Source organism: Ostrea edulis, chromosome 1 (assembly GCF_947568905.1).
Source record: "Ostrea edulis chromosome 1, xbOstEdul1.1, whole genome shotgun sequence".
Taxonomy (NCBI): domain Eukaryota; kingdom Metazoa; phylum Mollusca; class Bivalvia; order Ostreida; family Ostreidae; genus Ostrea; species Ostrea edulis.
Window position 1 is genome coordinate 109,757,163 of NC_079164.1, and position 17,816 is coordinate 109,774,978.

The 17,816-nt window shown below is 39.5% G+C and overlaps 2 protein-coding genes and 1 long non-coding RNA gene across 3 annotated transcripts in view; 1 reads left to right on the top strand and 2 right to left on the bottom strand.

The window, feature by feature from the left end:
* The window catches only part of LOC125665738 (uncharacterized), a 26,585-nt gene extending 17,227 nt beyond the window's left edge, over window positions 1-9,358 (bottom strand). The window contains exons 1-3 of the mRNA XM_048898548.2: window positions 9,225-9,358; window positions 8,315-8,751; window positions 7,758-7,950 (exon numbers count right to left, since the gene is read on the bottom strand). Coding sequence (XP_048754505.2) covers window positions 7,758-7,950; window positions 8,315-8,513 — 392 coding nt within the window. The 5' untranslated portion in view covers window positions 8,514-8,751; window positions 9,225-9,358. The remainder of the gene's footprint in view (window positions 1-7,757; window positions 7,951-8,314; window positions 8,752-9,224) is intronic.
* LOC125665732 (uncharacterized) lies at window positions 7,897-17,297 on the top strand. Its single transcript, XM_056153277.1, has 7 exons — window positions 7,897-8,017; window positions 8,148-8,218; window positions 9,181-9,536; window positions 13,306-13,498; window positions 14,063-14,385; window positions 14,518-14,736; window positions 15,070-17,297. Exons 2-7 carry the CDS (start codon window positions 8,172-8,174, stop codon window positions 17,007-17,009), a joined length of 3,078 nt encoding a protein of 1,025 aa, XP_056009252.1. The 5' UTR covers window positions 7,897-8,017; window positions 8,148-8,171; the 3' UTR covers window positions 17,010-17,297.
* LOC130051317 (uncharacterized) lies at window positions 14,980-15,513 on the bottom strand. The gene is made up of 2 exons (XR_008799777.1): window positions 15,385-15,513; window positions 14,980-15,263 (listed from the first exon to the last, which is right to left on the bottom strand). It is a non-coding gene; the product is annotated as an uncharacterized LOC130051317 (long non-coding RNA).
* Window positions 17,298-17,816: the final 519 nt, after the last annotated feature.

Below are 17,816 nucleotides of genomic sequence, written 5' to 3' on the forward strand. Positions count from 1 at the left end.
GAACCCTCCAAAAGAGCCCCCTTTGCCCTTTTGGACCCTTTTTGCAAATTTTGTAGCTCCGGAGTGGAAGGGGCTACGGAACTGAAATTGGGGCAAGGACCTTGGATGGGGCCCCCCTGATACCCCATCGGTCCAGTTTGCCCCCCTGGGACAGGATTTTTCAGAGTGATCACCCTCTAGTGGAAGACCTGTAGGTCCGGGGTCGATGAGGCTAGAATACCCCAATTTGGGAGAAGGTCCTTGGAAGGGGGCGATCTCGATCCTTGTGGGGTCCCAGAGCCCCAGTAGGGTCAGGGGCCATCAAGGACGGGGCCAACATTTTTATAGTCAGGACTGAGACCTACTGGATGGGGCAGACCAGACCCCTTTCTGTGCTAGAAATTTTGGAGCCCCACGGGACCGTGATGGGGCAAGGGGGCTAAATACCCACCCTGACCACACCCTTCTAAAGGGGTTACCCCAATCCACTTTCGATCCTTGTTGGGAGTTGCCCTTCTAGGGGTCAACAGAGCCCCTCTCTGGGAGTTCCTGTGCGGAAAATGGGGTCCCTAGGTCTCGAGGTATGGTCACCGTGCTTGCTGGAAAGAGGGGTGATTTTTATAGGGCTACTTGGCTACTTTGAGGGCAGAAAAGGCTACTGGGTCCTGGAAAATTGTCTAAGTGTTTTAGGGCCAAAATAAATACCTGACAGAAGTGGGGCAAAGGGTCCCCAATTCGAAATAGGGGCCCTCGGAAGGGGGCGATCCGAAATCCCCATGGGGTGACATGGCCCCTCCGGTCATCGGGAATCCCATGGGGAGTACTCCTTTTCTTTTAAAGTTTGGTGCTCTGGAACGAATGGGGCAAGGGACCCCCATTCGGTTCGAGGCCCCTTCCATGGGGTGCCCCTCGGACCCCATGGGGCCAATTTGCCCCATGCAAGCATTGTTCGCACGATTGATCTTCTTTTTTGAATAACTTTGGGGGGTGTTGGGGCTTCCGGGTCTAGTATTAGCTGAAGGGCCCTTCGGGGACGCGACCCCAACCGGTCCGGGGCCAGTGAGCCCCTTTTTCTTTGAAAAGTCGGAATTTTGTCCCTTCCCGGTCATCACCTCAAAATCATTTTTTCGAGAGTCCGGAACTGATAGGGCTAGAGAGCTCAAATTACCGGAGGACCCTTAATAAGGATGGGAGTCGCCCTTGGGGTCGAAGAGCCCATATGGTGACCTTCGAATTTTGGGTCATTTTTAGGGGGCGTAACTCTGAAACCGAGCGTGCAAGGAGACTGAGTTTTGGCCCCTTTTGAGCCCCATCTATGCTTTACCCAATCCTAGAAAGGCATTGTCTATCCTCAAAAAGTTTGGTGACAACAACTCCCCAATGGACCTCATGTTTTCCATTTTCGAACTTTTTTCTAAGAGTCGTTGCCCTAAGGTCGAGGGGGTTGGAGGGTTTCAATTTTCGCGAGGGACCTCTTAAGGGACCGCCCTCGACTCCCATGGGGGAAATTTGGCCCCTTGAAATCAGGGGTCAAGTGGGGCCCGAGTCGATTTTTTCACTTTTTTCCACTTTTTTGAAGGGCCAGAAGTCCTAGAAGCCTTAGTGCTAGGGAATCGACATTCACATGAAATGGGACCCAAAACCTCCACTCTGAGATCTCAAAAGAACAGCTTCGAGTCGTATAGGGTAGCGGAGATATGGGGTCAGGACTGAAGTCCCCCAATGGCAAAAATGGCGAAAATGGGCCATATTTGAAAGACGCTATCTCCAAGATCCTTTGAGGGATCTTGTTGCCCTTTACAGGGCCAACCTAGAAAGGATTGTGCAATTCGGGCCCCAAAAATCAGGGGCTTGTGTCAAGGGCAAAGGGTCTGTCTGACCCCCACCCTAGCCCCACCCTTTTGGGGTGAGTCGGCGACTTTGATTCTTCACTGAGCCCAAGTCTTTGGGGCTGCCGAAGACCCCTTTGCACCCAAACATGACCTGGCCCCACTCTATTGCCCCATGGTTGAAAATAGGGGCTAGGGGCCAAGACCATCCCCAAGGCCTCCGGGAAGTAACTGGAGTGTCACCCGTCGCCTTTGACTTCTTCTGTAATATCCTTTTAGGAGCCGACCTGAAATGTTGGGGGTCCTTTGGGGTCAAAAGAAGGGGTCTAACCCCCTTTTCTAAAGGGGCACAACCCTGAAAAAACCCTTTTAGGGCGAGCCCTGCACTTTAAGGGCAAGTGGCTACCTTAGTAAAACATCATCATATTCCCTTTCCAGGCTGATTTCAGGAGCGAAACTTGCCAGATCCGTAGGGCAGGGTCCACTCTTTATTACCCCACCCAGAAAAAATCTCTGAGGGGGGCGCTTAGCACCCAGGGTGGGGGTTGAAAAAAAGGCTCGAACTGGCAACCGATATGAGATTTTAGGGCCAGTCTTGGCTTAAAAAAAACTTCAAAAAACTTCAAAGTCCATCCCCATCCCCCAAGTTGGGGGATCGGGCTGCAATTTTGGGAGGGTAGGTTTTCAACCATTGCCCCTCGGACCAGGGTAAAATCCCAGTAAAAATCCAAGGATAAAGAAAAACATACTATTAACCCAATAAAATGAAGTACTTTTATACTTAGACATTATTATAGGGTAAGTTGGGTATACCCCTCAGACCATCCTCGTTCCTGGGTCCTTTGGAGCCATATTTCTAGGGGTGCTGGGCTATCCCTTCCCAGAGGGTTAGCCCTTAATTTTGACCCCCTATTCAACCCCTAATTAGTTTTATCTGATCCTTTATGGGAAATCAGTGTTTAAGGGCATTTTTCGCCTTTTTAGGGATTTTGTCATAACTTTGTCAAAAAAAAACCCTAGCGTCCCGGGGGTTGGGGCACGTTAAAACTTGGCGATTTCCGGAGGATCTAACACCCACGCTGTGCCCACACCTTAATTACTCTACCCACGGGACTTGATTCTTTAATTAGGCGGGCAATTAGGATTAGGTTTAAGAACATCATAATTAGGGTAAAGCTTATCTGGTATCCCTCAAAGGTAGGTGTTTCGATCGCCCGGTTACCCGGGCTAGTTGAGCCTTGATAATTAACTTGGTATCCCTAAAAGGCAGGTCTAGCATAGGGCTCGCTGGGTGGTAAAGTTTATCTGGTATCCCTTAAAAGTAGGTGTTTAGATCGCCCGGGAACCCGGGCTAGTTGAGCCCTATAAATCAACTTGGTATCCCTGAAAGGCAGGTCTAGCATAGGGCTCGCTGGGTGGTAAAGCTTATCTGGTATCCCTCAAAAGTAGGTATTTAGATCGACCGGTTACCCGGGCTAGCTGAGCCTTGATAATTAACTCGGTATCCCTGAAAGGCAGGTCTAGCATAGGGCTCGCTGGGTGGTAAAGCTTATCTGGTATCCCTCAAAAGTAGGTGATTTTAGGGCCCAGGAACCCGGGCTAGTTGAGCCTTGATAATTAACTCGGTGTCCCTGAAAGGCAGGTCTAGCATAGGGCTCGCTGGGTGGTAAAGCTTATCTGGTATCCCTCAAAAGTAGGTGTTTAGATCGCCCGGTTACCCGGGCTAGTTGATCCTTGATAATTAACTCGGTATCCCTGAAAGGCAGGTCTAGCATAGGGCTCGCTGGGTGGCAAAGCTTGTCTGGTATCCCTCAAAAGTAGGTGTTTAGATCCCTCGGGAACCTGGGCTAGTTGAGCCCTATTAAGTAACTTGGTATCCCTGAAAGGCAGGGCTAGCATAGGCCTCGCTGGGTGGCAAAGCTTATCTGGTATCCCTCAAAAGTAGGTGTTTATATCGCCCTGGATCTGGAGTTAGTTTGGTCTTAATAATTAACTCGATATCCAAAAGCAGGTTTTGAGGAATGTTTTAGTGAGTTATAATGTTGAATGAAAGTTTTGAGTTGATTTTGTGTACTGAATGAGGGGGGGGGGGGGGTAATTAAAATAATTTCTATGATTAACTTTTGATCAAAAATACCCTTCTGTACTTTCAAAAATAATTTCTAAAGATATGTTACTTTGAACACCGCTAGATATCAGCAGTTTTGCTTTTAATAAGACTTCTTATTAAATATTATTTTTTTCCATGTTGCATTCGCTGTTTTATCTACTTCCTAGGGGTGAGATCGAAAGTTCAATGTCTGACAAAAAAACTAAATTCACATAGTTTTTACGCCCCCCCCCCCTCCGTCCCCACAACGACCCCCTAAACTAGATATGATGAGTGTTTAAACTATAATCGATTAACAAGTAAGAACAAACGAGTATACGTAACTCTGTATACCCTATCTTCTGTTTATTCACAAATGAAAGTGTAGATTAAAACTATCAAATGTTCATTAAAATGTAATATCGTCATATAGTTTTAACAGTCACTTGTCTTTCTCCTTTTTCGACTAATGTGTAATCGATGTCGGATGAGAGAAACTTACAGAAGTTTTAACACACACCCCTCCTCCCCCTAACTATTTGAATTTAGATTTTTATCCGAAATCAATCTTTTGATCTCGCCCCTTACAGTTTTTTTATATCAAATTTCTTACTGTTTTTGACATCTGAGAGAATTAGGGTTTGATTAATTATGTTAATTAAATAATATTCTGTACACTTTCTATCAAATCGTATTTCTCTCCATATTGCGTTCATTGCTTTATTTATTTCTTACATTTTCAATAGTTCAGCTAATTAGGGTTTAATTAGTAATCTTAATTAGTAAAAAAATCCCAACAATCTTCTTTGCCTTTTTCATCGTAAACACATTTCTTTACGAAATATTATTCGACGTACGACTTATCTTTCCATCTATGATCAGGGGCAAGTAACTCGTGGGTCATTTGCTTTTGAGGGATACCATCTAGTCATCACCTTAAAATCACACGGCCTCTCACCTCTGTCGGCGCGGGTTCGAATCTTGCTCGCGCCGGTAAGTGAGAAAGTTTCCCAATTTACTTTCGGAAGGTCGGTGGTCTCTTCCCAGGTACATTGTATCTGGGTTCTCCCTTCCACCAATAAAAACTGGGCGCCACCAGATAACTGAAAAATTGTTGAGTGTGGCGGAAAACATCAATCAATCAATCATATAAAAGGCATCAAAAGAGATGCAAACACAGTCATGTGGAACTCTCCGTGTCGTGGTCGATTTTATTCCAAAGACAATTAAAATTCATTCTGCGTTACTCGACAGAAGGACATGTGCAACGAAAAAATAATCATGCTATGCAGGAACTTATCACATTCTTGTCCAACATTGACACTTGCAATTTTTATTGGGAAATAAACCAAAACCGTTTATACCATTCATCCTTAACATCGTAATATACACACATTTCCCATTATATACTCGTGGTCTTTTAATTACCCATAAGAGAAGAAATCCAGATATTGTCCAGTTTTGCTTCATGCTTATTGTTTCCAGGAACTGGTCTGATTATTTGACAAGTGACACCAACTGCAACAAGACACCTCAGTTTGAAAGGTCGTATCCGAATTAAAGACCTTTGACTTTCACATTTAATACCGACCGTCTGGTGATGGAACAGTTACTTCCTGTTTTTACGGCACTTCTATTCCTATTTTTAAAATTCAAATACATGTATCATACATCAGTGATGTTTTATAGTTGTCAACTTGCCAGAGATAAATGTCTTGTTAAATAAATGTATTCCAAGTAGAGAGTTAACCCGAAAGTAACCAAGATCGGATATATACCATTAAAAATATGAAATATCATATAGATATCAAAATGCGTAAACAAGACATGCATCATGGTAGTACATAATTGTAAGGGGTCTATTAAAAATTTACGTTTATGTCCACATACTAAGGCACATTGAAAAGCAATCAATTACAATTACTAAGCCTGAGGTGACAACCTAATATGGGTTATCCGGACTATTAAGTTTTTTTCCCATTTGCTACCCTTTCTCCAAATGATTCAAAAGTTTGGAGTACATCTCATATACTAAAGCATCTTTTATACCATCTTATGTTTGTTGTTATAATTCCCATTCAAACATTTTCCACTTACATAAGGAAATCACTAGCTTTAGGTGAAGTGCCACACTATTTTAAATTTTAATATATGCTTGATACTGAACGTCGAACCAGTGAAGGTTCTCTATAACAACATCTACCATGTCATTGGACTTTTGTGTTTAATGTCCCATCCGAAAGATCCGTGACTTTTGCTTCCAATGCCGATGTAGCAAAACATTAGACTCGACGTGTAGAAATGACCCGGACTCCAAAGTTTTGTAAATTTTTATCTCGGATCATTTAAACAGGTGTTCGGAAGAGAAAAATATTGCAATTTCAGATCATCCCCACATAAATCAAAATGACTTCCGATGAATGTTGACCCTACATTGTATTGAATAATAATGGTGAATATACAAGTGTGGGCAAAATTATATCCAGAACACCTAAATTCGGTAGAGAGAGTAGTCAAGTAATACCATTGTACATCTTTAGAAAGGTATTGACGAGTAGAGTTTCAAAATGACCCCCTCCACAGTCCCGAGCATGGTCTCAAATTATGTAAAATATTATTGGAATAGACTCGGCGAATAGAATTCCAAAATCAAAATGCATTGTCCCATCCCCGGGCCTGACACCTAGTCTAGTATTGGTATTGGTCTAGCATATCAAAGTGAAAAGAGAGCAGTTGTGCAGTGTGTCTTTGGTTGGTTGCACAGGCAACTGCATCCCTTGGGATCAAATTTACTATAAGCGATTACTCTTTAATTGTAAATTCGACCCCAAACGATGCTATTGCCTGTGGTTGATGGTATATAGTTTAGCGTCCCGCTTGAGAATTTTCAACTTGTATGGAAGTGAGAACAACAAACACCTATTAATCCCACAACTCCAATAAGGAAAACAAAATAAAGAGATGGACATACAAGGACCTCTTGACATACGAGATGTGGGATCAGGTGTCAAGGAAGAGTAATCATTGCCGATGAAGCTCTGCAAAATTTAGGCATATATACTCAGGGCTTATTTCCTTTGAGGAGGGAGGGACCGTGTCACACCTGCTATGACAAAGGACCTCGGTTTTTGTGGTCTCATCCGAAGGACCACCCCCATTTAGTCGCCTCTTACGACAAACAAGGGGTATTAAGGACCTATTCTAACCGGATCCCCACGGGACCAATGTGTCTTTGGAAATATTTCAATGAGTATTGTATTTTGTCGTATCTGGAATAGGAGGAAGACCTATTCGTCACTCATAACAAAATCGTTTCTAGTTTCTTTTCATTTTGCTTTGAAGTAACATTTTAATCACTTTTGTTGAATTTCATTTCAGTATTTTTCCAGTACCCCAAATCTTGTTTATTTTGCAATATTCAAACATTTACAAAATTATGTAACAAAACTGTTTTGGTTATTCTATGTCCTTAACATGTTTTTAAGACAACTACATCTTGAAAACCAATCCACCTCCTTGATGTTTCTAATACTACTTTTCCTGCGTACTTACGCACTTCTACCATAAAAGTCAATCCTTCATAACATTTTCCTTTCATTTTCGAACAATATATTTAAACACAAAAAAATTGTTCCTTACCTAATTAATTATGACCAATGTTTATTATTTGTAAAACTAAAAAGATATTTTGGGTTTTATGATAATTTGGTTCACAGAATTTTTCTTCAAAAAATCAATAATTAGGTTTAGATGTTCTTGTTCCATTTTTAGGTAGGTTTATGCATTCGTTATCTAATTCATCCAGGGATGTTCAGGTTTCGTCCTTCATAGAATATTTAAACCAATAAAAAACAACTCACTTGAGAACGAAATTCCGTAGTGAATCAGGCGAATTTCCAAATACACCGTTGATTGACAACTGATCAGCTATAGCTCTGAAGAGACAGTTTCCGTCTGCTGTAACATCATGTACTTCAAAACCATTGCTATCTGCATACTTTTGAATGGAATTCATGAATACCGGCACATTATAGGATTGTGCTATACCCTTACCTACAGTGAAAAACATATGTATGCTATGAGTGGGTGAGACGGTTTGATATGTAGCATATACATTCAGGTATGTTATTCTCAAAATATCCCTGCTTTGACATATTGTGTATGAACATCTATGCCGACATGTAAATTTAAGGAAAATGTATTGTCCATTTTCAAATTTTCATGTATCGTTGATCTTTTTCGAAGTGTAGAAAACATTGTTTAAAGAGGAAGTTATGATGTTTCACAAGTCTCCATCCAAGGGATTAGGAAGTTCTAAAAGGTGATGCATTATTAAAAATTGTAATGATGACATTCTCTATAAAGCTAATCATCATGTAAATGGAATATTTACAAATGAAAACTAAAATATTCTTACTGTATCTTCCATTTCCTTCAGAAGTGGGAGGAGAATACCTCGTCCCATGTAAAGACATTGAGCTGTGATCTTCAAAATTCTTTCTATACGTTTCAAAGTATTCGTCTTCACTGTCAAAATAGTCACTTGCATCATCATCATCCTGAACATCAGAGTTATGTAGACCTGCTCCCATTTTCGAGAAGTCATAACAAAGCATGCTCCGTTACCTCAATGTTAAAAAATTCATTTTCATTTACATTCTGCTCATCGTATGTATCGACAAAATCGTTTTGGAAATCTTCTTGTGGAATTTGTTCCTCAGAACTCCGATTTGACCAAATATTGCGAAGGAAATCCCTTGTCCCTATGTTGAGGGATGATTTTTGAATCTCTGACAAAGCACTGCATTGTGACATCTTCTGTCTGGTGTGTCAGCTGCTATCTATCTGTTCTTTCTGGTATAGATGACATTAATCAAATGTAATAACATCCTATCAAATCACATGACACGGACATTTTCCCCAATGTGATGACCCCGAACAGAATTGAAAAGGAAATTTAAAACTTTGGAGCCCCTTATTTATAGAATAGAAGGAATTATATTATTGTAAATTTAATTTTGAAATATCACGATATCGTTTTCCAAGGATTGAGAGCACTTTCCTTCCTTATTGCTGCTAATTCTATATTCATATACTTGATTTTCTACTGAAGGCCAATACCGACAGTTGTATTTCAGTGTAAAGACAATAAAACACAACCAGGCTACAAGATGCGCGACGTTTCAAAACTACATTCGTATTATTTTTAACTAAACGTTAAAAGAGTATTTCAAAGAAAGATCCCGGTATATGAAACTCTACAGAAATTCAAATGTCTTCTAGGTCTAAAGCACAACACTTGGAGAAAGAGATACTAAAACACTCACTTCATGGTATATGGACAAACGAAGAGAGGACTGAATGTAGTGGTGACAAAAATGTAGTTTTCGAAAACTTCTTAAAGACGCCAACAGACTCGTGTTTCAAAGCCGAAGAAATTCCAGAGGAACCTGACAAAGTTGAAGAGGTACCTAAAAAGATTCTGAATGTCAAAGACATTGATAAAATAGATTATTTTGACAGTGAGGATGAATATTGGGAAACTCATGTCTCGAGTATGGAGGAAGATTCTTATTTAGATATGCATGAAGAGGAATACCATTCTTCTTTGGCAGTTGGAGGAAAACATGGCAGATACAGTAAGGAATTGACAAAGTTTATAACGTATAGATAAACAAGTGCAATATATGGGAAGCCGTTTTACTATTTATTCGAAAAACAAATATATATATCTTTAACTTTGAGAGATATCTCTTAAATTTAAAGAGATATCTTTTACCTTAAAGACATATCTATTAACTTTAAGAGATATGCAAGGTGAAGATAACGAACAGTGATCAATCTCATAACTCCTACAAGCAATACAAAAATAGATAGTTGGACAAACACGGACCCCTGGACACACCAGAGGTGGGATCATGTGCCTAGGAGGAGTAAGCATCCCCTGTTGACCGGTCACACCCGCCGTGAGCCCCATATCCTGATCAGGTAAACGGAGTTATCCGCAGTCAAAATCAGTGTGCCAAGAACGGCTTAACAATCGGTATGAAACACGTCAGACAGCATTTGACCCAATACGAGGTTGTATTGACGAACTAGATCGTTATAACGACCATAGAATTTGCGAAATGCTGACTTCAATCGAGACTGTTGAAATCCCTGTACCATCAACTTGTTTGTCAGTAGCTTACCTCGATTTAAAAACTGACCATACCCAGAACAAGCTCTTGCATATCGAATCAGTTGAGATATATAAACACCATATGCAGGTGATAATGGAATATTGCTACATAAATGTGGGAAGTTGACGATGGAGAAGCTGAAATCATCCCGTTTGTCATACAGTTGAGTTGTTAGTTTGCCGTTAATGTCTACTTTCAATAAAATATCTCAGTATGAAGCAAAAGTGGACGACTCTGTGGTGTCCTTTATTTCGAGCTCACAGGAATATATCAAATCGACATATGAATGAAAGCTATCATTGTTAATAAACAAAACGTCATCGATATATCTAAAAGTCGAATTGAAGGTCACAGCGAGAGATTTTTTCTTCTCATGTAGAAGTTTTTGAATAAATTCTGCCTCATATGAATATAAAAACAGGTCAGCTAACAAAGGAGAACAATTCGTGGCCATGGAAATTCCAACAGACTGTTGGAAGACCTGATCACCAAAGACCACGAAGATATTGTCAATGAGGAACTCTAGCATATTTTTTATTTCAACTTCAGAGTACTTGTGCGTGGAATCAGAGTGGTGTTTAACAAAGTAAGTTTTTGAATGACTGATCACTAGATATGAATATTTCCGTTTTCCGTTTTTGTTGAAGAAGCAACTGTCTATGATGTCAAAAAGTCTAGTCTTTAATTTATCGTGAGGAATGGTCGTGTATAGTGTTGAAAAGTCATGGGTTTTAATGCTATTGATTTGGAAAAAATTCTGTGATTTCAAGTTTACTAAAAGTTCTTTAATTTTTTTTAGAATCCACATTTGATTAACACCACTTCTGGCATATGTAGTCGCACAGTAAGTTTGAAGTTTCTCCTTCACAGCTGTTAACATTTTCGTGAGGAGCAAAGATAGGGGCTTGGTAGAGCACTTACTGGATCCAGCAATGTATCTTTGTTTGTAAGGGTTTTTATGTAGTTTAGGAATCCAGTATAGGTACGGTAAAGGACACCACAGAGTCGTCCACTTCTGCTTCATACTTAGATATTTTATTGAAAGTAGACATTAACGGCAAACTAACAACTCAACTGTATGACAAACGGGATGATTTCAGCTTCTCCATCGTCAACTTCCCACATTTATGTAGCAATATTCCATTATCACCTGCATACGGTGTTTATATATCTCAACTGATTCGATATGCAAGAGCTTGTTCTGGGTATAGTCAGTTTTTTAATCGAGGTAAGCTACTGACAAACAAGTTGATGGTACAGGGATTTCAACAGTCTCGATTGAAGTCAGCATTTCGCAAATTCTATGGTCGTTATAACGATCTAGTTCGTCAATACAACCTCGCATTGGGTCAAATGCTGTCTGACGTGTTTCATACCGATTGTTAAGCCGTTCTTGGCACACTGATTTTGACTGCGGATAACTCCGTTTACCTGATCAGGATATGGGCTCACGGCGGGTGTGACCGGTCAACAGGGGATGCTTACTCCTCCTAGGCACCTGATCCCACCTCTGGTGTGTCCAGGGGTCCGTGTTTGTCCAACTATCTATTTTGTATTGCTTGTAGGAGTTATGAGATTGATCACTGTTCGTTATCTTCACCTTGCATTCATTCGATTGTTTTGTGACTGGAATATTAAATGTGTCTAAAACTGAAGCATGGTTTTGAAGAATTTCGTCTTTTGAAAGGGCAGTTGGAGTATAAGTATGATTACCAAAAGTGGAATTAATGCCAAGTTCGTTTAAAATACAGTTGTAATAATGAGCCTTACAAACAAAGACAATGTTGTTACTAGCTTTGTCAGCTGGAACCAAAACATATTCCTCATGTAACCTATCTAATTCTTTTATCACTTCTGGTTTACTAAACACAGAAGGATAGATGGTACGTACTTTTGTTTTCATGTGTCTAATGCGGGATTTTAATATCCCTCTTATGCTTTTAACCCATTCTGACAATGTATCAAGTTCTTCTTTTTCATATTTAGCCCATCGTCTGGCATAATCTTCGACAGAACTCATAATAGAGAGGAAGTTCTGTCGCCAATTAAAAGACCGAGGTTCTCTGTATTTAGGACCTTTAAGAATAAGTGATTTGAGGTCCTCATTTTCAACTATATCAACATCACCAGTAATGACATGTCCAGCTGGACTGTAGTTGAAAGAAGATGAAGAACAAGAACATGTTGGTGGATTACGTATAAGATGGTCTATATCTAAGCACTGCAAAGTTTGTTTATAATCAAAAAGTTTGGATGCAATAGTAGAAGTATAGCTGTAGGAAATACAGGGTGTAGACTTGAACTTGAAATAAATTGGAATACACGACTGAACCCTTTTATGACGAAGAATGTTGCTTATGTTGACGGCATCTATTCTTTGTTTGTAAATTTGAGCTTAAGGAACTGACGGCATGATTTGGAAGGAATATCATCCATGGTCTGTGCTGGTTTATAGAGCCTGTGGTAGGCAACATCCATAATCATAGAGTTAAGTCTATATTCAGGTGTTGAAAAATCCAAGTATAGACTAGCCATAGCTTTTTCAAATAACGTATGTAAAACCCTCAATGGAATAGAGTAAAGTTTTGTACGAATATGATGTGGACCCAATTGTCTGTTGACGTGAGGCAAAAGTGAATCAAACGTGACATCATTTATACTTGGTCTTTTATATGAACGATGTCCGTGACTGCGTTTTCGTCTTTGGGTATTGGGAAAGAGTCCCATCACATTAACGTTATTTCCTTGTGGACTAGTCAAATTTACCACATCATATACATTATCATTGCATCCATATGGAAATGCAGTGCCTAGGGTCCTAATCCAGTGATCTTCTCGTTGTCTACGAAAAGGGGTGCTTAATGTAGGATTGTTTGTGTGATGGTAATTTTTTTCTAAAATCCTTACCCTCATGAACAAGATGGATTGGTCCGGTGCATTAAAATGCTTGTAAAGAAGTTGGTAAAATGGGGGGAGGTACCTTAAAATTGAGTCTTTTAGTTTAGGAGATATCTCTCAAAGTCAGAGATATCTCTCAAAGTCAAAGAGATATCTGTCAAAGTCAAAGAGATATCTCTTTTTCAAATAAATAGTAAAACGGCTTGCCATTGCAATACAATGTACATGTACGTCTAAATGGCACGGGTTTTATAATATGTGTCTGCAGTTAAAGCCTGTTTCTCAATGAGAAGATACATAAATGGTTTTCTGTGGTTTTTGTTTGTAGGTCAAGGAGTAGAACAATACACGAAAATGCCAATCTTTCAGAAGTCTTTACAAAAATTTGCAGCAGACAACGATTTTGAGGTTCGTGACGTCATTCGAGATGGGAACTGTATGTTTCGAGCTATTGCTGATCAGTTGCTTATCAACGGATGTCTGGGACATACGAGAGAATCACTGAGACAAACGGCAGTAGAGTAAGTAAGCTTGGATTTCTTTTGTTTGTTTGCTGTTTTACGACCCATTGGACAATTTTTCTCCCATTTAGAGACGCCATCAGCTGCAAGTGTAGTGCCAGAAAATTTGAATTATGTATGGCGTCAAGGCCGTAATGCTTAGTGAGGGGTTGTTTATCGTGCAAACGCCTAAGATGACACGGTACTTCCGTGTTTAATGTCATAACCGGAAGACCCGTGAATAACTTATAACGTGGGGGTGTTTAGTGACGGAACAGCCGTTACCTATGTTAACCGTATTATGTTTTCGCACGATCAATAATCAAGCCCGGGACCTCCCGAGTGTCCGAACCACTACTAGTATGCTACTGGTCTTTGGATTAGTAGGTATAACATATGATCAAATACAATTGAAAGCTTTGATAAGTGTGCTAATTTACATTAACCCATCATTTGTTATATTTTCAGTATTGTATATATACCTTATGGGTATCGCAAGCGAATATGCCATTGTATTTTTTTTTTCGGGAATAGCATAGGAACTTGGCTTCTTAAAGACTATTGAGTACCAGAATTTTTACTTAGCTATCTACGGCAGCATCCTATCCATAAAGGCAGAAAAGACCACCCCTCTTCATTCTTATCAGATGAAACATGGGAGGAATATCTGAGAAGAATGGCCAGGCCTGGTGAATGGAGCGACCACATCATTCTGCAGGCCCTAGCGGACGTGCTGTGTCTTGAAGTGATCATCTTTAACGTCTTCTATGACGACATACGCCGGACCGAAGTCATAGGAAAACTGACCAAACAGAGTGACAGACCTTTGATAATCTTTCTTGGACATCTAGGAGAATTCCACTATCTAAGCTTGCGATCAAAACGATGGCTGAGACACTGGCCTTATAGTAATATTAATGTTTACTTGTTATAAAAAAAACCCAAACATGTCAAAGTAATTTTACACATATTGTTTCATTACAAAAGTTCGCTTTGTCTCTATCATTTCACCAGGTTCATCATAGTTTCAATTTTTTCAGAAGCGTTGATACTAAGGATTCTAACATGTCCAAAGGACTTGGACTTCAAGACAAGGAAGCATCTAATCAAACAAAAAGTTAAAAGTATAGTGGACGAAAGATTCATTCCCAGAACCACGTTGAACGATATCGCTGAGTTTGCCATGCACAGAGTTCGTGAAAGCACAAGTCCCGGGGAATTGATAGCAGACGAAGTCGATCTGCTGCAAGAAAATGGAGGTAGAATGCATTATCTACTTGTATATACAAGAAAATGGAGGTAGAATGCATTATCTACTTGTATGTACAAGAAAATGGAGGTCGAATGCATTATCTACTTGTAAATACAAGTGTTTAAATTTTTATTTTATACGATATTATAAGTGCGAATTTCATGAATGTTATTTTCATAAATTGTGCAATCATTTTTATCGTATGATAAGTACCCCTTTAAACAATATCCCCGATGTAGGAAATCGCACAGTAATTTGGTAGAAAATTTATTACGTATATATCCAGTGCAATTACGATCATACATTTCAAAGAAATTTAAGACATATATACTATTTTCAGAATCTTTCCAATGTTTTGTTGAGGACACAATGAATATTGACCCGCTCACAGGGATTCCATTAGCTCATTTATCGTTTATAATGAAAAATCTGATACCTAAAACTTTGATGAAATACACACATCCTGACGGCCGACTCTTATACACAGATGACATTCTGTTCCATTTGAAAGGTCCTCGATGTGATGCGTGCAACCTAACGTTAAAAGACATAAGCCGTGCTCAGAAAATGCAAAGTTACTACAATCAGCAAAACAGAAAGGGGCAAAAAGTTGTTGTTCTCAGAAAAGATAAACTTGTGAGATTTGCAGTATTACCAGATGACGAACAATTGCCAACACACGTATACACAGACTCCTCTGATACACACCCTGGTTATTGCAGGCTCAAATTACCGACAGGTCAAACAGCATACAAAGACGACAACGTGTTGCGATTGGACTCCAATGTTTATCTGAAAGCATACGACATTCCAGGAAGTCTAATGTCTGCTTCATTCCATAGATCGGAAGTACAGTACATTGGTATTCTTTGTCCATTTCCCCCTACAGCGTCTCGGTGGAAGAGAAGAAAAAGAAACTTCGACTTTCCATCGCCCAGCCTAATAGACCGCGTAGTGAAGAGAGGCTGTACGCTAATCCCCAAATCACATCCCAAAAGCGAGAATCCTTCGATTGAATGGAAATACAATTTTTCCATGGCAGAGTTCATTATCATTGAAAACTTAACACTGGCACAAAAATATGGATATTTTGTGGTGAAGGTGTTGGTTGAAAACGTGACATTTCATCTTTACAAGGTAGTTAAAGCAAAGCATTTAAAGGCAGTGTTTTTCAATGCATGTGAAAACATACCTTCCAGTGCATGGGAAACTTGTTTCAGTGGTTGTGTACTGAATGTCCTCAGTGCATTGCTATCGTGTTTTAAAGCGAGGTTTCTTCCTCATTACTTCATCCCAACCAACAACCTTATCGACTGCTTCTCAGATGATGACATAAATGCTCTCTGTGTGTGCATCGAGTCAATTCGTTTATTTCCCGCAAAAATTATGCAATTTGTCGCCGAAAAACATGGACTTTTGTATGCAGCAAACTTGGTGAAGTTTGTTCTTTCTGATATACGAACATTCATACAAAAGAAAGATTTAAGAGCAACGCTGGAAAATTCGTTGATTCCCATGGCCATACGCACGGGAAAATTTCTATCAAGAATGGGACTTTACGACACAGTTTGTCGGATTCTTGTGGATGTATATGAACAACTACTTTTGTTATCAGATGTCAGTGCTATTCCAATTTTCCAAGATTTTATAGATTATGTAATCAACAATATGGACCAACGTTCATCTCGAATCATTCTAGCAAGACGGTTTGACAGAGAATTTAGCACCAATCTGGAGGCAAAATATCTGCAAGGAGGTTTGCATCTGGAAAACATCGTTCCATGGGAAGTGGATAGTGCAATAGGTTGGTTAGATGTGCCAGAGGAAAACAGCGCAGATTTTACTTCGATTGCAAAGTTTCTGTACGGGTTCAGTCTAGTAGAATATGGCAAAAGAAATGTTAAACTGAGTTTATCCGCAATCGAAACAGCCATACGCTGTTCAAGACAAGCAATTGAACAAAATTCCATGAAAGTGAATACAGTTGAAACCCAAACTCTGAAAATAAAAATCAATGAAGAGATTCGTGAACTAAAGGAGAAACTAAATGAATATTACATACACATGTTCCATGCATCGAATTTGCACTTGGTCACAAATCCCTTGATCTATCATATGACAGACATAGAAAAACAATGCGAGGAATTTCCAAACATGTACTGGATTGTCAGCAGAATGTTTCATTACGTGGGAATGCATGAAAAAGAAAATGAATGTGTCTCCAAATTTCGGTCATATGTATCTGAAACAACAGGTCTGCGGTTCGTGATGCTTACTTGAATATAAAGTACAATATACACATCATCTACAGCACTGCAATTTGGCAATTCCGAGAAAGTCGATTTAGTGTCAATCACAAGTGTTTCCATGTTAATTGCCTTTTCTTGGGAACATTTGGCGATTTTAATATTCAGCACGCAGCGGTTCTGACTGTCGCAGAAAATCGTATTTTAAATTAATACAGTGACAAAGGATTTGCGTGTTATATTGTCTCTGTGACTAATTGCATCAAGGTAGAAAATAGCATTTTAAAAATAAAATGAGGTGTGAAAAACACTAGAAACTATTTAATTGTGTTCAGAGATAACTTTTCAATTGAAACTCTGCTTTAAACGAAACTTAACAAGTATATTCAACCCACATAAACAAACACATGACACGAGTCTTGTTTACATAACAAACAATTATGAGCTCTGTACCTCCCATGTATCTTGACAAGCGACAAACTAAGCTGTGCACGTCATTTGATTTAGTCAAGAATCCATCTTTTCTCCTATATGTTAAAAATGTGTACATACAGACATATTAGTGCATTCACACACTGCCAGCAGCAGTTGATGTTAAACATATTTTGTCAGTTGTTAATCCTGGAATGATTGTAAATATGAAAAAAAAACCCATTTTTATTCAGTAAGTAAATGATTATCGAAATCGTGGTGTTGAGAAGTTTGGCAGTAAACCTAGGAGAGGTCTATGAAGCACCAAATAAACATGAAGTTAACTGAAATAAATGAAGATATCATCAATTCATTTGATGCGCGCAACAATTCAATTCATCAAAGGTCTCTTCAAATAATTTGCACATAT

What these genes read in the sequence shown, in the direction of transcription:
- LOC125665732 (XM_056153277.1), top strand. Translation starts at nt 8,172, where the DNA reads ATGATGTTTCACAAGTCTCCATCCAAGGGATTAGGAAGTTCTAAAAG. An exon ending in AGGAAAACATGGCAGATACA is followed by an intron (nt 9,537 to 13,305) that starts GTAAGGAATTGA and finishes TTTTGTTTGTAG; the next exon opens with GTCAAGGAGTAGAACAATAC. An exon ending in TCTGCTGCAAGAAAATGGAG is followed by an intron (nt 14,737 to 15,069) that starts GTAGAATGCATT and finishes TACTATTTTCAG; the next exon opens with AATCTTTCCAATGTTTTGTT.